This window comes from Bidens hawaiensis, unplaced genomic scaffold, assembly GCF_021521415.1.
Source record: "Bidens hawaiensis isolate Kalapana, Puna unplaced genomic scaffold, B.hawaiensis_p1.1 tig00028739_1, whole genome shotgun sequence".
NCBI classification, from domain to species: domain Eukaryota; kingdom Viridiplantae; phylum Streptophyta; class Magnoliopsida; order Asterales; family Asteraceae; genus Bidens; species Bidens hawaiensis.
Genome location: NW_027494703.1, coordinates 66,491 through 90,845, shown reverse-complemented (window position 1 = coordinate 90,845; position 24,355 = coordinate 66,491). Strand labels below are relative to the sequence as shown.

Sequence of the window (24,355 nt, the reverse complement as noted above, 5' to 3'; positions counted from 1 at the left end):
TAAATGCATAACGTAAAATATAGTGATAAACATCATAACAAAATCTTCAGATGCCAAAATCGTCCAATTCTGCCATGTGTCTCCCTCAAGCTAACTGTCTCAATCTATTCACCTGCGTGCATATTAAAAGTAGCTACGCTGAGTGAGTTCTATTTAATACAGGTAACATACAATACGTTCTTAAATTACATACTTGTCCTTCTTTACTTTCTGTCATACATACATAAGTACATATACTTTCATTCTTACTTTCATACTTTCTTTCTTTCATACTTCATACTTTATCTTTCTTCACATACATACTTACACATTTTAAAGAGCCTTTCGCCCTATAACCTCACATATATTATTAGGTTCTGCCATCCTTAAAGAGCCTCTTGCCCTATAACCTCACAGATATTATTAGGGACTGCCACCCTTTTTCACATATATTATTAGGGTCTGCCACCCTCCTTCACATATATTATTAGGGTCTGCCACCCTTTACCGTCAATTCCTTCATATCATACTTTCCTTTCCTTTTCATACATTTTTATATACTTTCTTACATACTCGTAATCTATAGCATACATACATCATACATACAACATGTATAAACAATCACATTTTTAAACTATCTCCGAACGGTACATGCAATATCCGAAGATCGTTCATGTACCATCAAGCATTCATTCATATCTTCCACATATATCATAATAGGCATACACTTACCACTTAAGGTAAGTGTATTAACTAATCACATCAAGTATGCACACAGCCCCGAAAACATAACAAGGAATGGGGCTAGAAACTCAGCTGGATCCTGTTGCGTTCGCCGTTAATCGTTATCCCCTTCCTTAATTGTGCACGGCTAACTGTATATATATATATATGTTTGTTAATTAACCGTATAATTGATTAAGTTGGTATTTTTGCTAACCAACGTACTTTCTAAGTTGGGCTTGTTTGTTTAGTTCATGATAATGGGCTAACTTTGTTTTAACTTGGAATGTGGGCTTAGCACCATATGGGCTTAGTTAATTCAGGCCCAACTGTCTATTGTCTGGACCCAACTGGACTCAGGCCCAAACCATACAAAAACCAAGTGGCCGAGAACTCTTGGTAGAGAACCATATTGGCCAAGAACCCATTCTTGACCGAAATCCCCTGTTTGACCGAGATCTCTTGTTGACCAAAATCCCATATTTGGCCGAGAACACGGGTTGGCCGAGAACGTGGGTTGGCTGAGAATTCCATATTGGACACCGAGAACTCAACCGGAAGCTCGGTTTGACTGAAGACCCTTGCCTGATGCTCCCAGTCCCCATTTTCCTATTTCTTTCACTTTCTTACCTAACCCAGTTAACCGTTAACTGTCCATATCATGATTTTTAACCACTTTTACCACATTTCCTAACGGTTACACACCTAATATTAATACATCACCTAGATCCAACCCGTTTTAGGTATAAAGCTTAAACCTTTATAGATTTAAAAGGTTCTAGGCTAGATCTAGGGTTTCCTTTATGAACCGTATATACCCATGAGTCCATTTTGTCCCTTTTAAATCATCAAGTTTGCATTTTTATGAAACATCTAGACCCGTTCTACTCTAGGGTTAAGTTTTATGGCAAAGCGTTCATAAAAACGTAACCTTTAAATGTAAAGAACATACCTTTTTTTAGGTTACGGCTTTCCTTGGCTATGAACTACAATCTTGTATGTGGTTGTATATCAAGGATTTACTAAGGTTTAGCTCGGCCGGCCTTTGGATCCTCTCCTTCCTCTTGTGGCCGTGACTAGGGAGGGTGTGTGTGTTTTGTGGTGTAAAATGGATTAGATGGATGGAAATGGAAAGATTTAGGGTTTAATGGGGTATTTATATTCCCTTAAGCCCATGGTCCTAAAGCCCATCTTTCCTTTTTAGTCCATCATTAATCTCATCTAATTAGCCTACTAATCTTTCCTTCTTTATTATTATTTTTATTATTTATTTACTATCTCAAGTAAACTTTTCCGCCATAACAAATCAATGTAAAATATTAATATTTGAAATTTCGGGATGTTACAACAAAAACACAGGAAAGAAAAATATAAAACTTCAAATAAATATAAAACAACCATTGTTATAGGTATAACACATAACCGGAAAAATGTAAATACGTCCACATATTAGCTTCATCAGCGTTTTTTATTTATTTAACAATGAAAATAAAGATAAAAAGGTTAGAGAAAACAATAACCGGAAGAAAATATAATGTCGCCGGAAATACTTATATCAACATTCGGAAGTTTATTATAAAATATAAACTTACCGGAAAATGATTAATACAAATCTAGATCTAGATTAGCCGGAATATATGAGAGAAAAGAAAAATATAAAACTTAAAATAAATATAAAACAACCATTGTTATAGGTATAACACATAACCGGAAAAACTTAACGGAAAAACTAACCGGAAAAACGTAAACACGTCCACATATAAGCTTCATCGCCGTTTTTGATTTACAACCTAAACTGATTTTAATAAAATTAGTTAACAATGAAAATAAAGATAAAAAGGTTAGAGGAAACAATAACCAGAAGAAAATATAATGTTGCTGGAAATACATATATCAACAATCGGAAGTTTATTATAAAAATATAAACTTACCGGAAAACGATTAATACAAATCTAGATCTAGAGTAGCCGAAATATATGAGAGGGTGAAAGGAGATCTGGCTAATAGAGAAAGAGAGGAAAATATGTTTAGGGTAAAAAATTATGAATTGTTAAGGTTTTAAATATAGGGTGATTGTATCAAGAGGACACGTGGCAGCATAATAGATAATCTGAGAATGGAAACTTGGTGACTGAAATGCGTATGTGCAAAGGCTAGTAGAAGGACATGTGGACAATTGATTTTGCTTTAATAGTATTTAAAGATGTGAAACTTCATTTTAGAACAGATAAGCCATATATATTCATAATCATAATTTACGGCTAGGCTGTGTATAGAAAAGGTAATAATCTTTAAAGCTGGGGGTAGAGGTGCATAAAAAACCATAATCGGAACTGGACCCCAAAAAAGTGCCCGGGACCGGTGTTTTTATACCCGAAACCAGAACCAACCCAACATGTAGGATATGGATAGAGTCCCGTACCCGGAACCGTGCCTGATTTATACCTGGAACCGGTCATACCCTATACATGGCTATACCCATACCCGGTTAAACCCCGATACCAATTTTTTAATACCCGAAATAATACAATAGTTTGTATATAATATTTTTATGATTATTTCACAACTTTTATGTTTAAATTTTTTAAAATACATATTATAAAAGTAAATAATTTGTTTTTAGTGAATTCATGGTTTTTAATTATTTTTATAAATTAAAAGGCAAATGTTTTTAGAGAAATTAAATATGTATAAAATTACAAATTCAAAACCGCGTATTAATACCCCATTCATATGTAGACACATACATGGTTCCAATACTCAGTTATACCTGAACCCGATCATACCCTTCCCGAAATCTCGAACCCTACTAGATTTCTCTAAATCTGATCTTACCCAAACCCAGTTCCATACCTGAAACTGAGTATTATAAAAAAAACCTGATTTGTGCACCTTTAGCCGGGAGAGTCTAGGGTATAAAAGTAGACGCATTCCCTCTTGCAGGTTTAAACAAAATTATTAAAATTTATCCCTTAAATATTTGTGACCAAATTTATTTTGCAATATGTGCGACCAATACATGGCAAAGTTAACAAAAAATGCACTTGCACTCATGTGTTAAAATGCATAAAAGTTTGATCAACTGCGATTTTTAAAAGTCAAACAATCATAATGCAACAAAATGGAATTCAATTGTCGTAATAATATGCAAATGCACACAACTAGTATGAGCTATAAAAAGTCCATTGACAAGAAAGATGTTTTATACTCTGAGTGCTCTGTAAGATTATGCAAGATGCTTATTGATTCATAACTCTTAAGGTATAGGTAAACCACACCGGTACTATGAATAAGACGATCAATATAAGTACTATATAATATATCACGAAATGATTATGAAACTAACAACAAACGAGTATTGTGTTATAAATTGCCGTTCGCCGCCGCATCGCGAGGGTTCTTACTAGTATGATATAATAATAACTTTGCAAGGACATATATGATATTTTTAGTTTTGCATAGCTATATATGATATTTTCAATGTTTTTAAGGGTATACATGAAATTGCCCTAATAAAAATGTTTTGTATTTTTTAAAAAATGTTATTTAAAAAAAATCTAAGAAAGGAATTCTAATAAAATATTTAATTGGATCATGATATTAAATCGAAGGAAAATTTTAAATGCATAATACTCTGTTACAAACGTTATGTAACTTATTAAAAAAACGCTTATTAAATAGAACAATTTTAGTTTTTTTAAATACTTTTTTATTTTTTTAAGAAATATTTGTATAAAGATTTATGTTTTTAATTTTTATATTTATTTTATATGTAACTTTAGAGTTTTTTTTTCTTGGGTTGTTCAACAAACTTTAGAAAATGAACACGAATAAAAAATGTAATTCTATAAAGAAATCATTGAAGATATTTCTAACGGCAATCGAAGAGATTAATGAATAGTTAAAAAAGATGCATCACATTTATAACATAATATAGGGAAAATTATATGATAATTAAAATATTCCCTTTTTGGTATTTAGTATTTCCTAAATAACTCTTTTTTCATAACGACATTAACAAAATAACTAGCAAAATATTGCCGGTGGGAAATTTGGTTATCGACTAAGATCTTTGCGTTACTAGCACTTGTTAAATGAATCAAAAGAAAAAACCAAAAGTGATACTACCAAAAACGAATACCGACATTGTTGTTGTTTGGCCAGAAATCGTTTCGGTTCATACGTTACCGACATAGCAACACTCATATAGTTTACTACATGAAAAAAAATGTTGGAAGTTTTAAGTGTAAGTGTGTGAATGAATGTCATAAATAGAAAAGTGGTGAAAGTTTGTCCCACATCGGGTTGTGAACAAAAAGAAGAGTGAGTTATAAGGTATAGTCTTTACTAGTCATTTGAAGCTTTAAATATGTTTTATCACAAATCCTAACCGCGCGAGGGTTGGTGAAGCAAATTTGGGTTTCTAAAATATAAATTCTTCGAACTCGTGCGCACCGGCACGTCATGCGGACACGAATGCAGCTCCGAAAACCCAGGCCCGCGTGATGATGATGATTATTATTATTTTCGGTTTCAACTGCTGCACGCACTAATAATCATTATTTGAATTTTATTACGCTTTAATGGTCATTATTCAGTAATGAGTTCGAGTTATGGTTTTGTGGCTATTAAACCAGGACCAATGCATCAGGTCTACCACACCAAACACTCAGCTCTCTCTTCCTCTCCGCTGCAACATCATTAAGGTTTCGTTTCAGTCAAGTGATCGAGTCTGGCAGTACGCTGCTGATGCTTCGAACCGGCGTACCGTAGGAACATACCACGAATCTGTATAAGGGAATTGTGTCAAACACAAGCCCGGTTTAATGTTTTTTATTTATATGTTTCGGGTTTTATCATACATGAGTCCTAACAAAAAACATTTTCACAATTAATTGGGTTCACTATGCTTATATAAAATAAAATTCTTCTTTAACTAAAACAATGTTTTGAAATAATAATAAAGTCTATATTCAGATTTTTTTTATAAACATGATCAAAAGGTATTGTATTAATAACGTAATTTGTTTTTACGCAAAATAATATAAAAGAAATTAAGATATCATTATTATTACTATATAAAATTTAGAAAGAAATAAAAAAAATAAAGTAGCAATAACTTAGTTTACAGAGACGTGAGTTAAAATTATACAAATTAATAACTTTTAATAAAAAAATATAATAGTACAAAAAAATGTTACAAATTTATTAAAAACTTTTTCTTAGCCTTTCTTAATTATAAAACCTTTTTTATCCAATGGCCCGATAAGATTACAAGGAAGAAGATAGAATTTTTAAGAAAATACCCATTTTGATAAATAGTTTTTAAATTATCCATTTTAGTAAATATTTTTTTCCCTCACCCTGTTTTGATAAAACCCTCTGGCAAGGATCGTTGTCCCGTTACAAATAGTTTTACGGTGATACATGCATAAAGCAAATGGAAGATTTGACAATATTTTGATGTGTAAAATGTTAAATAGTTCATAAAAAGCTTGATACATTTAATGTGATGGATTATTGAGTGAAAACACGAGTTTCAAAAATGCATATACATATTTATAAGCATTTTAAATAGAGATGTTTAAACTGCTTGTCGTTCGTTCGTCGTCTGCTCGAAAATTATTCGAAAAATGCTCGTTCGATTTTGGCTCAGTTTGGAAGTGAGCCGTTCAGCTCGGTTCGGTTTAAAAACAATCCAAGCACGAGCAAAGTCTCGCTCGGTTTGGTTCGGTTCTTTTTGCTCGAATTATTTTTGTATTTATTAGTTTATATATAAACTTTATGTATATATATAAAAGTATACTATTTTTTAAAGTTTTTAATTTTTTTTCTCTTTTGTGTTGAATTCAAAGTTCAAATTTAAACCTTAACCGCTCGTTTTATATATGTTTTGTTGTTAACTTTGAGTTTTACACATTTTAAAGTTGGAAGTTTAGACAATTTAGAGTTGAAAGTCTTGAATTAATGATATTTTGAAGTTTTAGAAATTTAAAATTGAAAACTTTGTACGAAATCAAGCAAAACCAAGCCGCTCGGTTTCAGCCAAAACCAAGTCCAAGCAAAAAGATATCGTTCGTTTCTCTAAATTCAATCCGCTCGATTCGACTCGCTTTCAAACCAAACCAAGTATGAGCATTCTCTCGTTCGGTTCGTGAACAACCCTAATTTCAAACACGATAGGCTATGAGATTTTGTATACCTCGACCATGCCGAAATAAAAAGACCCGTAGGTTTAACGAGTAAAAAAATATATAAGCTAATTTATTTAAACGACATTAACATTATAACAATAAAAAATATCTTAGTGATAGTAATACAGTCAAATACGATCTAACGGTTGACGGATGACTCGTAAAACAAAATGACTGTAATAAAAAGAATTATAAAAAAAAAGACTGTAAGTATGCAAATGGTTGGGTCTTTAAAAAAATTACTAAAACCCAACCCATTTGGCATTTATGTTTTTTAAAGTATTTTAAGTTTTTGTATTATTTATGAACCTCTTAAAAACATTTTATGTTTATAGATTTTACGGAAACACAGGGTCATGACTAATTTATGTTATACTAGTTTGAGGTCCGTGTATTAAACGGATAATTGATAAAAAATTTAAACTTTAACCATTAAGTGAACTATAGTCAACAAATTGATCATATATTGTTGATACAATTACAATTTACATTACAATTTAAAACTATGTTCAATTAATAGTGATTATTCGGAGTCAGAAGGATATTAGAAGATTTAAAGTTTCATAAAATGACGGTAGTGATTTTTATTTATAATAGTTGAAAGTAGGGATGTCACTTTTACCCGTAACCTGAAATTCAACCCAAGAAAACCCATACTCGAACCCAAACTAACCCGACTCGAGGAACTCGAACCTAAGAAAATACTAACTCGAACCTGAACCGAAGTAATTCGGGTTGGTTATTGGGTCTGAATTCTAGGTTTCGGGTCAACCCGAATAAACTTTTAGTTTTAAAATCATATATATGTGTAGGTATTAAAGGCTAAGCCTTAGTCGCTGGCGTTATCAGGATTTAGTCCAAGTCGATTGTTCTCATTTCATATTATGAATCGAATGTTTAATGTTTATTATTTAGAATATAAACTATAATAAACACATTAATTATGTACTAACCAACATTTAACACTAACATAACCTCAATTCTTTGTATTTATATAAAAATAAATTAAATAAGTTAATATAATATTGACATTATGTAAATAACTTGTGAAAACGATATTCTATTTTTCAATATCCTAAATGATTTTTGGAAAACGAAAATAATAGAATGGGATTGAAACAATTTTTTGGTTTAATATATTAAATGCTTTTAATTAAGTAATTTATCTTATAAGGCTAGGTTTCGGTCACGGAGTCACTTAGTCGAACTATAAAGAAAGAGAGGCTAAGGTTACGAAGTAAGGTCAACTGGTTAAGGAAAGCTCAGATTATGAAAAAGTTTAGCCATTAATGAATTAATTAAGTAGCACTGAGACGGAGTTGCGTCAGCTGTGGATATAGACTAGGCTATGCGGAATATTTCTACGAAAAGATAAAAAAAATAGAACAGGTTAGATATACATCAATATAAATAAGAAGAGCCAATGATATAGAAATACTAAATTGTAAATAGAGTTAAGGTTCTAATGCCATACTAAATTAAATATATTTAAATGTATAAAAAAATTAAATCAAGTCATAAAACATATGTTTCTTAGGCATTTTGGTCTGAGTTATGGAATAAAATATTGAAAACTAAATATTGACCTTCTTATTGCTAAAACCCTTTATCTACACAAAAAAGTCGTATAAATAGATAACAGATAGTTCATATAGTAAAATGTTATACATATGAATTATAATTATAATATTCAACTTCAATGATATAATGTTAAACACCAAGATATATATAATAGGTATTCTCAATGTTTACAATATTTATACAAAATTTTTGTAGAAAATTAAGAAAATACACATTTCCTGAGTTAAATATATATGAGAAAATTTTAAATCCAAATTTGAAATCAATCTTATATAAAAAATTATGCACTGATGCTCGAATCACAACTTAAAAACAATTTGTAGTTTACCATACATATCCAAATTCTTCGACAATGATGCACTTTTATATTTTTAATTTGCAATTACCTGTGACTTTCAAATTTTATTCTAACAAGTCTGCAACTTCAGTTTTGATATTCTTTATTTCACCATTAATGTTGATGAATGAATCAGTTAGTATTTACATTTAATAAAAACAAACTTCTATTCATATATTGAAATGCTTTAAAAGATAAGGACTATATATTAAATTGGTTGAAAAAAAGTGAGTATGACTATGAGATTGACAAGTGACAAAAATTATAGTCTTTTATTAGAATACTAGTTTGAGGCATGTGTATTGTTAAAAATTTTAAACTTTGACCATTAAGTGAAATACATTCAAGAAATTAATTATATATTGTAATACAATTATAAGTAAATTAAAATTACATAAATTACATAACTAAGATTACACAAATATGTTACAAATAGGTATAAACTTCCTTTTACACTACATTTGTGATTTTATTAACAGGTATACATTGTTTATCAAAAATCAAAATATTTAGTCCATGTCTGCTTGTAGCTATTAATTAAGTAACATATATGACTGCTTATAACTTTTAATATAGCCATATATAATTGTCCGTGTGACAAAAAAGGTTCTCCAAGTATATACCAACTCTAGATAAATGATAATATATATCTATGATACTAATAAAAAAATATTCATACACATAAAATATCATGTCATTTGATAATATCTGCTCATGTTTATAAAAAAACATGATTATCTCAAAAACCATATACCTGAACTTTGATATAATTATCCTTAGAATCTTTACGATTTGAAATTGATTGATCATGATAAATTTGTTATTATCAATATTCTGTGTATGACAAATGTTTTAATTAACTTTATATTTTACAATTAAAAATTGTATAATCATGCAAAATAAAAACTGAAAATTTAAATATAACAAAATCATTTGTTTGTTTTATATGAATGTAATTGTCAGGAAAATAAAAAATACATACTAACATTAAAACCATATTCAAATAATAGTGATTATTCTGAGTTAGAAGAATATTATAAGATTTAAAGTTGCATAAAGTGAATTGAGTGATTCTTATATATAATCGTTGAAAGTAGGGCTGTCACTTTTACCCGTAACATGAAACCCAACCCAAGAAACCCATACCTGAACCCAAACTAACCCGACCCGAGAAACTCGAATCCAAGAAAATACTAACCAAAAACCTGAACCAAAGTAATTCGGGTTGGTTCTTGGGTCCGAATTCTAGGTTTCGGGTCAACCTGAAAACTTTTAGTTTTAAAATCATGTGTATTTTTAGGTATTAAAGGTTAAGCCTTAGCCGCTGACGTTATTAGGATTTAGTCCAAGTTGATTGTTCTCATTCCACATATTATGAATCGAAACATATTATGAATCGAATGTTTATTGTTTATTATTTTTAATATAAACCATAATAAACACTAATGACTAATCGTCTTTTGTCAATCCATATGAAGAATACTTATTATATGTAGTAACGATTTAGTTGGAATAAACCAATAATTTTAATGTCATATATTGAAATGACTTGAAAGATAAGGACCATATATGAAAATTGGTTGAAAAAAGGTGAGGAGGGCTATGGTATTAACAAGTGGCAAAAGTTGTAGGCTTTTATTAGAAGAGATAGATATATATATATTTAATAAATTTTATTTATTTTATTTTTATCAAACAAAAATAATAATAATAATAATAATAATAATAATAAGGTAATAATTGAAAAGGATTCACTACACATTTTTCTTTGTCATAAAGCCCCTATGATAACATGACTTGATACTACGTAAAACGTCTATGCAGGTACTCCATCCAATCATCTACTACACCTGTTCTAACAACCAAACTAGATACTAATCGGCTTTATTCACCATTTCCCCCTTTCGCTTTATGGGGAGATTAAGAGAGCAAAAGAAACAATGATTTGATGTCTATTATATATTAAAACTAAAGCTCCATTGTCATGATAATCATGTGTGTCCTTTTCTATATTTTATCTTAGTTTTTAACACAAGCATCGGGTTTGAGTGGTTTAGTGGAAAAGTTTATAAACCTAAGAACACCCGTAGTGACAACGTTGTCACTGCGTTATGTGACGAAAACGCGGGGGTACACCGCCCCCGTGCGTTATGTGAAGCTTGTTTTTGGCTGCGTTGTATACAAAACGCGGGGGTTGGCACAGAAATAAAAAAAATAGCCGTTGGGTGGGTGGGTGGGTGGGTTTGGAGCCGTTGGGAATTTAAAAAAATAAATAAATTATATTAATTATATTTATACTATATAAACAAACCAAACTCATTTTTTTTAACACACTCCTTCCACTTCTATACCAATTTATATCTTTTACACTAATATTTCTACCATCATGTTTCCAAACAACAACCAAAATATTCTCGGTTTCGGCCAATATGCCCGTCAAGGCAACCAAAATCCACAACCGAACCAATCTTCCGTCCCGACGCCAACCGTACCCGTCCCGCAAATGTTTGACCCGCAAATGGCCGCCTACTTTCAATATCTACAAAACTCTATGCCAAACGTGGTGCCCGGTTTCCAAAACCCGACGGCGAACATTTTTGCCGGTTCGGGTTCCCAACCCGCCCCGGAGACCCAACCCGAGGTCGAGTTCGTGCCGGAGACACAACCCGTCCCGGAGACCGTAGGCGGTTCGAGCCAACGCGGACGTTCGAAAAAACACGCAAAGAAGCCCGCCGGCGAACATCGGGTTAAAAAGACGGTGATAGCGTGGAGTATCGACGAGTGCGTACTATGTGCTCGTGCTTGGTGCCAGATATCGGAAGATGCCAAATGCGGTAGGTTTTTAAAATGCATATATATTTTTTTAAATTTCTTATAACAAACATTAAACTTGTAATGTTTTATTTTTTAGCGAACTATCAAAAAATGGGGGTATTTTGGCACAAAATTATAGAGAGGTTTCACAACCTTGGCGGGGACTCGCGTCGAGAAAAAGATTCGTTACTGTCGAAATGGGGCGACATAAACACCAAATGCATGGCTTTCCATACGGTTTTCTCTCGGATGAATCGAACTAGGAGTAGCGGTGTCTCAGACGCGGAAGTCATGGATAACGCGTTGGTTGAGTTTCAGGTCGGCGGGACCTTCAACTACTTTGGCATTTGGAAAGACCTCTTGAGGTTTCACCCAAAATGGGGCTTGGTGTTGGATGCCGAAGCCGAAGCCGAAGCCGAAGGTGGTCCGCGTAAAAAAAAGTCTAAAAATCGTCTTCGGTTGATCCAGACACGCCCCGTTCCGACGCTCGAAACTTCAACTTAAGCGATAATGACCCCGTGAATACTACCGACATGCCTCGGCCGGGGGGGTAGAAGAACCAAAGGCAAAGGAAAGGGGAAAGGGGCCGGTTCGTCGTCGGCAACGGGTTCGAATCCCGAATTGGAAAGCCAATTCCAATTAATGAACTCTCGACTCCAAGATTTACACCAACTTGGAACCCAACGACTTCAAGTAAATTTGGACGCAGTCGACCTACTTCGAAGGAATGAGATGGACAAAGACATCGAGATTTTATCAAACGAGCTATCCGAAGACGACCCGATAGTCCAATCTCTAAAAGCCAATCGACGAGTGAAAATTTTAGAAAAATATAAATGAGTTTTAGTTTTATTAGTATTATTTATGTTTTTTTATTTTAATTTGATTTTTCTTTTTAATTTAGTTTAATGTATTTTTTATTTGGAAGTTTAATGTAATTTTTAATTTTATGTTAATTTATTTAAATGATTTAGTATTTAAAAAAACAAATAAAATTTATAATGACTGGGCGCCACGTGGCGCATAACCCCTGGTAGTGGAGAGTTATGACTACAGCCTGTTTTTGTACAAAACCATAACTCTGACTGGGCGTCACGTGGCGCATAACCCCTGATAGTGGAGCTTTATGACTACACATGGTCTAAACCGGACCATTTGATTGGACATGACATCTCGCCGGTTTTTTTCAAGCTTCTTGATCCTGTCGATGCTGAATTGGTAATATTATAGAGGAAAGAAAGAGTTAAAATAAACTTATATAAATGTTCAACTGATTTTTGGTAAAATTAAATTTAAAAGAAAATTTGGACTGCTAACTATCCAAACTAGCTGATTTTAGATGTTCGAGATTCTTTTTTTATGGTCCGAGCATATTTTTTGTTAGTTTGTAACTTTGTATCAAAAAGTAAACACTGAATATAACACACAAACATAACTGAATATATTTAAAAAAAAAATTAAATGGTCAGTGAGATTTATACGGTTAGCTTCAAGTACAAAAATGTTGGTTGGACCGTCAAAACAAAACCATAAATGAACCGGTATAAAATTTTACATTGTTCAAAGTAGTTGGTTTGTTTTGATTCCTGTTGTTTGATCAGTTTCAAGGGTTTATGTATACCATACCATAGAATTACCAAGGATTGCAATTGCCAACTTATCCAATATGTTCCGTTCAAAAAAAAACTTGGATTAACACGGTTACTTTGATATGCATGTTTAGTTTGGTGACAATAAAATTTTAAGAGCTTGCCACAACTCAAAATGGGTCGAATTACGTCGGATAGACCCACCCATATTATTAAAACATCACACCCGGCAAATGTATACATACATGAGTGAGAATGTGGATCTACCTTTAACATGGAGATTGGAAACAACCTTTTTACACCGATAATCATAAGGTCAAGAAACAGGTTTGACAGACTTAATTAGGTCTAGACCATGGGATTAACAGGTTCTTCGAAATTGAAAAGTACTTACACGGAGTTGGGTATATAGTGGCGAGACAAGAATGTCGAGTTACATGTTTGTTTGTGTATTCCATGACAACTTCGACCCATTTAATAACAAGTGTGTCAATTTGAGTCATGTTTTAGTGTTTTACAACTAACATGTCAAAGTTGGTTCAAGCCACATCCATGACAAAGGTGCAGGTAGTTTTGCAATCATATTTTACACATCGAGATTATTAATAAGAAAATCAGAAATAGAGAATCAAAAACAGTTTGTGGGCCGGGTCAACCCAACCCGTACTAAAACATTTTGACTCATTACCTAACACGCAGACACACCCACTCCGCCACGCCATGATGTCATCACACCCATGATGTCATCACAGCATCCAAAAGTTCACTCTAATTTTATGAATCTAATAGTCATTTATTCTATCCTAAGTAGAAACACCAGCATAAGAGAATCCTAAACATGGCTTAACTGTATAGGGGCCCCCAGTTTCAAAATGCTTATCCAGAGAAACATAGGCTTTACTTTTGAGGGTTAACACCTACATGCAAGTAAGGTACTTAATCCAATTGTCACTTTCAAATATTCCCCATCTTTTTACATCATTATATATTGCCTACGCATAGCGTAATCATAAAACCACACACCAAGCTTATCACTTGCTTTGAGCCCAAACGGTCTGAGTCAGCAGCCCAAAAATGCAGCAGCAACAGCAGATGGTTGTCAAGAAGGATGCGGTTAAGAAGGACCGCCGAATGTTCAGTTCCACTGATGACAATGCAATGATGAAGCAAGTTGTTGGGACCCACTCACCCGATGGGCGTGATGTTGAGTTGGGGCCCATTCTTAGTATCATTGAAGAAACGCTCCGACGGGCCATTCCCGCAAACATTGATGGGGTTATTAATGTATGTAAATTTTATTCATCTTAGATGCTTTTTTTTTTGTAAAAGTGGCAATTTGACCTGTTTGATCTGCAACAGGTCAGATTAGGGGTGTCAATCTTGTCGGGTTGACAGATTAAATTGTTCAACCCGAATGTGACATGTATGTTTTATTTGTGTCAAAAACATCAACTCTATCGCGCACAAACTTAACCTTGTGTATCCGAACACAACCCGTTTTACCATTTATCTAATATTGAAGTTGTAAACATTTTAATCGGACTAGTGAGTTGTGAAAGATGGGTTAAACGGGTCATAAATAAGTTGGTGGGTCGACCTGTTTAACTAAATAGGTTAAACAATTCAACCCAAACACAGCCCGTTAAATTAAATAGGTCAACTCAAACACGACCCACTTAAAAAACAGGTTACATATGCCAACCTAAAACATGATTATTTTGTGTTGTGTCAAAAATTGTCACCCCTAGGTCAAACAGAAAGAACAAGTCAATCCGGTTGAAAGTTCCCAGATGTGTATGTTTTATGCATACAACCACCTAAGCCACTTTATTTAAGAAAAAAAAGAATTTATCTATTATGACTGTAGGGCATACAAAATGGGCATATTGATGCATTGGTTGGAGAAGAGAAGGCTGATTTCTCTAGCTTTGAAGATTTTGATGGGTTCCCGGATGGATTGGCTCATGTCATCCATAAAATTTCTTGTGAGGTTAGTATGTATGTAAATTACAATATATTGATAATTAATTGTAGCGATTCCAGCCCGTTTACTAAATATTGGGTCGATTCAGGTTATGTTTTATCCTGCCCAAACGGTTTGTTAAGTTAACCAAAGTTTAATACTTATGAATAGAAACCAGAAACCTCTTAAATGATTATTGAAATAGTGCAACTTCTCTAAACATCCTTGAAACCACTATTTCTACTTTCTAGTAACAAGACCCAAACGGTTTGTTAAGTTAACCAAAGTTTAATACTTATGAATAGAAACCAGAAACCTCTTAAATGATTATTGAAATAGTGCAACTTCTCTAAACATCCTTGAAACCACTATTTCTACTTTCTAGTAACAAGACTACTTAATACTTTTATTGGCAGTTTTCTTGCAAGTGCTCAGGTGGACTAGACGCGCATGCATCAACAATGGCAATTCTCAACATATTATCGAGCTACCCATGGGAAGCCAAAGTGGTAATCTCATTAGCAGCGTTTGCGGTAAACTTTGGAGAGTTTTGGCTCGTGGCTCAACTATTCGCCACCAATCCGCTTGCTAAATCGGTAGCGTTGCTTAAACAGTTGCCAAACATCATGGAACATTACAAATCAATCAAACCTCGGTTTGATGCTGTTAATAACCTTATTAAGGTTATGTTGGATGTCACCAAATGTATCATTGCATTCAAGAACTTGCCTTATCAGTATCTCCAAGATGACATACCACCAAAGTCAACAGCTTTGACTCATGCTCCCACTGCAGTTTATTGGGCCATCAAGAGTATGGTGGCTTGTGTTTCTCAGCTAACAAGCCTTTTAGGCATGAATTACGAGTAAGTTTTATAAATTTCTCTCTTTAGTTTTTTATTATCAAGAGCTAAAGTTAAATGACCAAATTACCCTTCTTTTAACCTAATTTGAGGGGCTTTTACACCCATCAGTCTTCACAACAATGTGTATTTATCCGATTATTAAAGCTTTAAACAACAAAAACACATTCAAACACCATATCCTATAACTAGAGGTGTGAATTTCTGACACGACACGAACCTAACAAGAAATTCATGGGTTTGGCATAAACGGGTTCAGATCAGTTTCAGGTCAACCCCGTGAACTTGTTTAAATCTTTTATTTTTCTAAAATGTATTTTATGTAATAAATTAAATTGGTTGGGTAGCTTCTGCCAAAATATAAAACTAAAAAGGAAACTAACATAAGATTTTACTATAAGAATGTAATTGTTTTATATAAATTTGTAATTTTTTGTTGTGCAAACGTAAATTTAAAGCTATATATGTGAAAATTATGAGCAACATATCATGCATTATATGATAAAAGCATAAATGCAGGCACATCTCGGCTACCTCTGAGGCATGGGAACTTTCAAGCTTGGCTCACAAGGTTCAGAATATTCATGAGCACCTTAAAGGACTACTCCTTCTTTGCATGCAACACATAGGTTAATTACATTTTTTTTTGTAGTTTTAACTTTTAGATTATAATTGTCCTAAAAATACTAAAAAAAATGAGTTAATGTTCATACATTATGTTGCTACAGAGGAGAAGCAACATGATGAATATTATCTCATGCTCGTGCGAATCTTTGAAGTGCCTCACTTAGACAACCTGAAGATTCTCAAGGCTTTGTTTTGTGCCAAGGATGACATCCATCCACTTCTTGATGGCTCAACAAAAACAAGGGTTTAGTTTTGAATACCCTTTATTAATTTAGAATTTAGATCTTCAATTAGAATTCATCAACTAACTAATTGATTAAAACAGGTTAATGTTGATGTGTTAAGGAGAAAGACTGTGTTACTATTAATATCAGACCTAGATATCTCCCATGAAGAGATTCTAGTTCTCACTCATATCTACAAAGACTCTAGAATCCAACCAGATCTTCATTATGAAGTCGTGTGGGTCCCGGTTGTGGACAATCTGAGGACATGGAATGATTCACAATCACATCAACACAAGCTTGAGCAGCTTCAATCAATGATGACATGGCATATGTTGCATCATCCTACATTGCTAGAGCCAGCTGTCATCAAGTACATCAAACAAGTGTGGCATTTTGAAAAAAAACCAATTTTGGTCGCGTTAGATCCACAGGGGCGCGTGACATCATTAAACGCATTCCACATGGTCTGGATTTGGAGGAATGTTGCTTATCCTTTTACTAGCATGAAAGAGGACGCGTTATGGAAGGAAGAATCTTGGAAACTAGAGTTATTGGTTGACCACATTGACCAATATATACTACGTTGGGTAAGTTAATTTACTTTACTTAGTTGCACTTTATTAGTTTAGTTAAAATTAATAATCATTAGAGCTGTAAACGAAGCGAACAGAACCAAACCGAACGAGGCCTTGTTCGTTTTCGTTCGTTAAGCTTTTATCAGACAAATGGACAGTTCACGAGCAAATAACTGTACCAAATTTCATATTCGTGTTTGTTCGTTAAGGAAATGGATTTGTTTGTGTCCGTTAACTTTTCAAACGAACACAAATAAACAGAAGCAAAAATATATTAATTTAAAAATGAGAGGAAACCGAGATTGTGAGAGAAGCGAACTTAGGGCTAGTGAGTTAAGTTAGTAAAATAATAAAATTAAAAAATATAAAAAAGTTTAAATGTTTGGATAAAAAAACTAGAAAATACAAAATATAAAAGGCCTTTAGTGAACAAACATAAACAAACAAACTTATACAAACACAATATCAAATGTGCACGAACATAAAGGAACAAATGCGGCATTTTATCATGTCCACTCATTTAATTAATCGAACAAACTCCTTGTTAAGGTCCACTCGTTTATTAGCTGAATGGTTCGCTGAATGTTTGGTTCGTTTACAACCCTCAATTAATCATATTAACTAATGTACATTGCTAGATTGATGAAGACAAATGCATATGCTTATATGGGGGAGATGATCTAGAATGGATCAGGAAATTTACAACGATATTATCAAAAACTGCTAAAACCGCAGGTATCCCATTGGAGATGGTTTATGTGGGAAAAAGTGGAAACAAAGAGAGAATAAGGAAAATAGGTACAGCAATCAGTGCAGAGAAACTAAGTCACACGTGGCCTGACCCCACATCCGTGTGGTACTTTTGGACCCGCCTTGAAAGCATGTTGTACTCCAAGATTCATCAAGGAAAAAGTTTTGAAGACGACCCGATCATGAAAGAGGTTATGACCATGATGAGCTTTGATGGGAGCGATAAAGGGTGGGCTTTGATATGCAAAGGATCAAGCGAGATAGCGAGGGCAAATTCGGAATTGGCGATAACGAGTTTAACTGAGTACGATAATTGGAAAGGAGATGCCCAGGAGAACGGTTTTGTCCCGGCTTTAAACACCTACTTGAGTAAACTGCATACACCTCACCATTGCAACCGGCTCATACTTCCTGGGATTAGTGGTGGGATTCCCGAGGTGGTGGTTTGTTCAGAATGCGGTCGGACTATGGAGAAATTCTTAATGTACCGTTGTTGTACCGATTAAGGAGATTGATCATTCAGTTGTTGTTCCAATTAAGTTTTAAATCATGTTTGTTTGTTAGCTGTTGACTTGTTTCTGTTTCAGTATTTGGACCAGTGAGGAGGTGATGCTACATATGTAACACTGGTTCATTGTTTTAAATAAGTATTAACAGTGTGCTATTTATTCTTAATTTCTTATTTCTACTCAATGTACAAGACTGGTAGCAGCTTGCTTTCCCTTTATTAAGTTTAAAGAAGTGCATGACATTCTAATATTATCCCACTATATGCACCATTATATCAAAAACTACTGTAAAAGAACACTCCAACAAAAGATGCAATGACAAGTACTATTGTATCAAGACTGCAAATCATAAAATATAACAAGCTCGCATTCGGTAGTACCTTAAAAATCTAGAAGTAACTGAGGAAGTACTCTTTCAAGGTGCGTCACTTCAATCTTGTCTCCACCTTCAGCTTCGGCAATAGTAGCAGCTCGTTGGACCGCTTCTGCATTAACAACAATAAAAATAACCTTCATAAGAAAATGAAACAACAAATAGTGGTTAAAATGTGATAATCTCTCCAATAATGTACCAGTAACAAATAGCCTAAGTAATTTACAACTTAGCCTCACAGCATTCGGATTAGCTGCAGTGCACCAACAGTAGATTGTAATTTGAAGTCACATCAACAGCTAGAAGATATTAATTAGGGTTTATGGTTACCGGAAGTATGCCGGTTCTTCTTCGAGGTTCCTGGTCGTTCCTGCAATGCAAAATGGAATCAGTTACTTAAAAGCAATAATAATAAGAGATAATAATAATAATAATAATAATAATAATAATAATAGGTAAGAAATTGGATGTGTTTGACCTCAGCCTTGGAAGTATCGGCGTCTTCAATCTTCGCGCGATCAGAAACGGAATTGAGTTGAGTAAGTGCAAAATGCAGTAAATGAATGAAGAAGTTATTATTAATTAGTAATTACCGATTGCCTTCTTGCTCCAAACGAATTTGAATATTGCATTAATCACATCCTGTTAGTTTCATATATACATTAAGAAGAACTGATCAAAACATCACAAAATGTATGGTAATGAGGTTAGGGTTCTATTCTACCTGATCGAAATTGGTCTCCATGGGAGCACAACGATGGATCTTAATGAATCGGTTAATAAACAATTAACAGAAACGACTTTACGGGTAATATTAAGATAACTCATGAGTATCTGAGCAATAGAGTGATCCTGAGGTCGAGAGCTCGAGCCTCTCAACCCCATATCTTTTTGTTTTTATTTTCGTTTGGAAAATATTTGTGTCAAGATTTTGCCAAAATAATAGCATTTGTTCTTCACGTCTTTGCGCCACTTGAGATGATAAATGCAATAAGAAATTTCTGGATTTTAAACCAATATATTTTTTGAACTTATAAAATTTTAAATTACTAGTTATATATTTAAGTTTAACATCATTTCAACTAGTATGATCAATAAAATGACCGGCTAAAAGATATGTTGAGTTTTCAAAACACTAACAGGTGAAATTAAATTTGTATTTTCTTTCTAAAACGATTCATTTCAATCCAACTTCATTTTGACCGAAACTTATTTTGACTAGGACCAAATTGATGTTTTTTTATAAATGACATATTATGACCCAAACTAGGGGGTGAGCTTTTCAAACATGCTTATTTGATTTTTGAAAAGCAAAAACGTTTTTGAAATAAGCAAATAATTAAGATTTAAAAGCTCATCTAAACAACCCTAATATTTCTCAAACCCCATCTTGACCCCAAGGCCAGCCCAATAGTGGAGTTGGCTAAAGCTAATGCTTGAGGCCCACCAAAAAATTAAGACCTCCGTTTAATAATTTTAGATATTATATATTTACATAATTGAATATTAAATATATATATATATATATATATATATAAAACATCTGTGTATGCCGGCGTGGTGTTTTAATTTACTGTTATGTCCTGGTTCTTTATACCACTTCCACGCAGGATCGATTCTTGGTAAGGGCTTTTTCCTTTATTTTTGTTGTTTTATAGTCAATTTTTAATTTTGTTGTGTCTAATTATTATGCACCTGTATAGCTTGAATTTGTATTATGTATTAAAACTTTATAATTTGGATACGTCGGTAAATAAAGACAATCCACCGTAAGAATGGATTGTTCGCTTATACAAGCGAACATGTCTTTACACATTTATAAGAGTTAGTGTTATCTCAAAATCACCTTTTAATATGGATATATGTTTACCTGTAGTTCTGGTAGTATACCACTTGTGTTGCAAACAATAATGGCTGATATCGCACCAAAACCGTTCATCACTTTGGAGAAGTTGCTTCCGCTAATGTCATAATTTCTGTCTTTGTTTGATCTTCCTTTAAGAGAATATCAACATAGCAATCCAAAAGAGCATCAAACATTAACATAATAAAATGTACACTTGTAACCAAAAGGCTAACATTTAACTTAGGTAGGACTTTATTTAGGGTGCTACTAAACGTACGCCCTTCTCACAAACTTGTGGGTAAACCCCAATTATCCCTCTCACAAGGGGGGTATGTAAAGGGGGTGCGTTTAGACACACCCATTATATATACTTCCTGAATTTCATCGTAGTGTAGGAAGCTAAACGTCTCGTTTAAGGAAATCCAAATGATCAAAGTAGATCTGATAAAGTAGGCAAAGGGTTCAGGTTAACACTATATATGTGGTTTTTTTTTTGTTTGGGTCATGTTAGGTTGAGCTTAAAGTTCCTTTAGTAGTTTTTAGGGATTACCCAACCTTGAAAACTAGTTAAGAATTTACACTAGACTCCTTACATAGCAAAAAAGATGACACCTACCATCTCGAAATAGTACCACAAGAAGAATCATAATATAAGTGAAGGTTAGAACCACAGAAATTCCTAACCATCTTCTCATTGATGACAACGTAGGAACCAAAAGTGCGAATACAAAGTAGGCAACACCGGTTATCACTATGAAACATTGTAGTCTCAAAGGTGAATCACTAAATTCTGAATTGATTTCCTGCAACCATTAACTACCGTTACGTTTGACCAAGCATTGTTTCAAATTAATCACAGTGATAATACCTTAAGGGCTTTCCCTCCAAGAAGTAAGAACCCCATGTTCCCGAGAAGAAGGATCGAAAACTGAAGAACCCAGGTTACATAATACATTTCCCTCCCTTTACAAGTTGAAAACATACTATTAGAAAATATTAATATTAAGGTAGTTGGTTCAAGTATAAGTGACAATAATTTCAAACCTCTAACTTTAAAATTGCATTTTTATCTCAAATTGGTCAAAGTATTAGAAAATATTAATATTGTTTAGGAGGGGAATGGGTGAAGTTTATTTTACTAAATGGAGCTCATCCATTTATTGTTCACAAACTCATACTAGCAAAAGGACATAATTTTAGTTTAAGTTCAAAGTTGTGTGACATAATTTTAGTTTAAGTTCAAAGTTGTGTGACAATCCACCGTAAGAATGGACAGAAATAACTAACCAAAAAGATAGCCCATAAGATCTCGGTATCTAATAAAACGTTTTCCATCGACAAAATGAAATTCAGATAAGAGCCAGTTAGCGTAGGCCGTAAATAGCCCCACAACTATCAAGCTAGTAATGCCCCAGGTCCATCCTAGAGGCACCAACATCAGGTTTGAAAAGCTTAATATGTATCCACAGTTGAAACTTGTTATTAGCAGTAAACCAACTTGACCAAACGAGTCTGCAATGTACAAGTGAATGGATATTCATGACTATTCATTAATGAACACAAATGAAATAATTGATAATATAAGTATATAACTCTATGGCTAAGTGAACATGACCATGGTCGATGGTGTGGGCCGATTCTAGATCTTTAACTGGACCAGGACCGCCTTTTAGTGGACTTGTGGGTTCGACTTGTAGTGATCTGCCGGCGCTGTTTGCTTCTGAGTCCATTGTTATAAACAAAATTCAAGATTCAGAAAATGTAAGAACCATTATGGTAGGTAGTTGTAGAAAGTTATGAATTTAAGGTTGATTTTTTACTTAGGCCTGCCAATTATTATTTAATTAGTAATTTGGTTTCCCCGGTGACTAAAAGACTAGATGATTTTGACCGTTAATGTTTCTTTGATTAAAATATTGTTGAATTTAACCGGTGTAGGTGCCTCCTTTTGATTTATAATTTTTTTTTTGTGGTGTTGTTGTGAACGGCGATTTATATTTTGGCTTGTGATAAATTACCCTGCCAATATAAAACGATATATAATGCTAAAGTGCAATACAAATCAGTTGATTCTACTAGAAAATACGCCATTTTTCTATGAAAATTTTGAACTGATTTCTTACCTCATATATTTTCAACAAATCTCCAACAAACATAAATAATTGATTAACCAGACGTTCGGGGTATATCGGTTGTTCGTATGATAGAAAGTTCGTTTATGTTCGTCTGTTTACTATATGAACCGGACACGGACAAAAAGTTTTGTTCGGTAAGCTTAACGGACGAATACAGACAAAGGTTTCGTTCGTTCAATAGTGTTCGTGAACGTCTGGTAATGTCCGTCTGATAACGTCTGTTTAATAGTGTGTGTGTGTGTGTCAATTTAAATTCCTTGAAGAATGAAGAAATTGAAGATTGCTTCTCGTGAAACACTTGAAGTTTGTGGATTTCGAACACCAAAACATTATTTTGATATGATTATGTGTTTTGGTTACTATGTTAAGTTTAAGTATTTTTGGATATCATATGGTGTAATGTTCATTAGTGTTTATGTCAAGTATTTTAATATGTTCGTGTTTGTTTGTTCATTAACATTCATTAGTGTCCACTGGTGTTTGTTTGTCCATTAGCGTCCGTTAGTGTTCGGTTGCCCATTAGTATCCGTTAGCGTCCGTTTACAATACTAGTGAGCGGACACTGACAAACTTAATTTCTTAATGAACGGACACGGACACGAATTTTCGTTCGGTAGGGTGTTTGTGAACCGTTTGTTTGTCCGACAAAAGCTTAACAGACGAACATGAATAATGTCTCACCTGGTGGTTGTTCAGTCCACTTACAGTCCAATAAATAAACCATAATTGTGCCACAATGTTACAATAAAATAGCAACGACACGTTATTCCATCAAAAAAAACGTTGCTAAAATGGTGGGTCCAGAAAATTTAGCCAGTGGGTGAAAAAAAAAGTTTAACCTAGAACAAGTCAATTCAAACTAAAACAAGTCAAACCAAAATGGGTCGGGTCAAACCAAAACGGGTTGAGTAAAAAATTTACATTAAACAAACTACGTATAGAAATGTAAACAATAAATTTCATTAAAGATAAACAAAATACCTATTACAATTGACCTCTACATGAGTTGATCTTTTAAAAACGGTTAATTACAGTTTCATTCGTAACACATAAAGATGCTTCTTTTTCAACACTACAAATTACGCAAGCATTCAAAAATCTTCACCAATTCGATTAAGTAAATTTGTCTTTATGATCTTCATTTTCGAAAAACATCTCTCAACCATTACGGTCGCAATAGACAAAACTAATGTTAACTTTAATAATCGATAAACCAAATGAAAAGAAATATGTTTCCTTGTTTCCACCATACCTTTAGCAAGATCCGTAAT

General features: G+C 33.4%; 3 protein-coding genes across 3 annotated transcripts; 1 reads left to right on the top strand and 2 right to left on the bottom strand.

The window, feature by feature from the left end:
- The first annotated feature begins 14,225 nt into the window (after positions 1-14,225).
- LOC143577577 (protein SIEVE ELEMENT OCCLUSION B-like) lies at positions 14,226-18,894 on the top strand. The gene is made up of 7 exons (XM_077061368.1): positions 14,226-14,501; positions 15,085-15,207; positions 15,597-16,045; positions 16,562-16,671; positions 16,771-16,913; positions 16,995-17,483; positions 18,110-18,894. Exons 1-7 carry the CDS (start codon positions 14,292-14,294, stop codon positions 18,725-18,727), a joined length of 2,142 nt encoding a protein of 713 aa, XP_076917483.1. The 5' UTR covers positions 14,226-14,291; the 3' UTR covers positions 18,728-18,894.
- Positions 18,895-19,016: 122 nt separating this feature from the next.
- LOC143577582 (protein MHF2 homolog) lies at positions 19,017-19,632 on the bottom strand (the record flags this gene model as incomplete). Its single annotated transcript, XM_077061372.1, has 4 exons — positions 19,017-19,215; positions 19,303-19,356; positions 19,434-19,473; positions 19,582-19,632. Coding segments are annotated over 4 exons (249 nt in total), but the record flags the coding sequence as incomplete, so codon positions are not given.
- A 1,151-nt stretch (positions 19,633-20,783) lies between these two features.
- On the bottom strand, positions 20,784-22,884 carry LOC143577581 (proline transporter 2-like). Its single transcript, XM_077061371.1, has 6 exons — positions 22,565-22,884; positions 22,237-22,461; positions 21,818-21,912; positions 21,566-21,752; positions 20,974-21,098; positions 20,784-20,798 (listed from the first exon to the last, which is right to left on the bottom strand). The coding sequence occupies exons 1-6, from the start codon at positions 22,677-22,679 to the stop codon at positions 20,784-20,786; spliced, it is 762 nt and encodes a 253-aa protein (XP_076917486.1). The 5' UTR covers positions 22,680-22,884.
- Positions 22,885-24,355: the final 1,471 nt, after the last annotated feature.

Bases quoted from the DNA above. Each gene is read 5' to 3' on its own strand.
- LOC143577577 (XM_077061368.1), top strand. From the start codon at position 14,292: ATGCAGCAGCAACAGCAGATGGTTGTCAAGAAGGATGCGGTTAAGAAG. The intron at 15,208-15,596 runs GTTAGTATGTAT...TTTTATTGGCAG, and splicing joins TCCATAAAATTTCTTGTGAG to TTTTCTTGCAAGTGCTCAGG. The intron at 16,046-16,561 runs GTAAGTTTTATA...GCATAAATGCAG, and splicing joins CTTTTAGGCATGAATTACGA to GCACATCTCGGCTACCTCTG.
- LOC143577581 (XM_077061371.1), bottom strand. From the start codon at position 22,679: ATGGACTCAGAAGCAAACAGCGCCGGCAGATCACTACAAGTCGAACCC. The intron at 22,462-22,564 runs GTCATGTTCACT...TGTACATTGCAG, and splicing joins GGCCCACACCATCGACCATG to ACTCGTTTGGTCAAGTTGGT. The intron at 21,099-21,565 runs GTAGGTGTCATC...ATTCTCTTAAAG, and splicing joins TGTGGTACTATTTCGAGATG to GAAGATCAAACAAAGACAGA.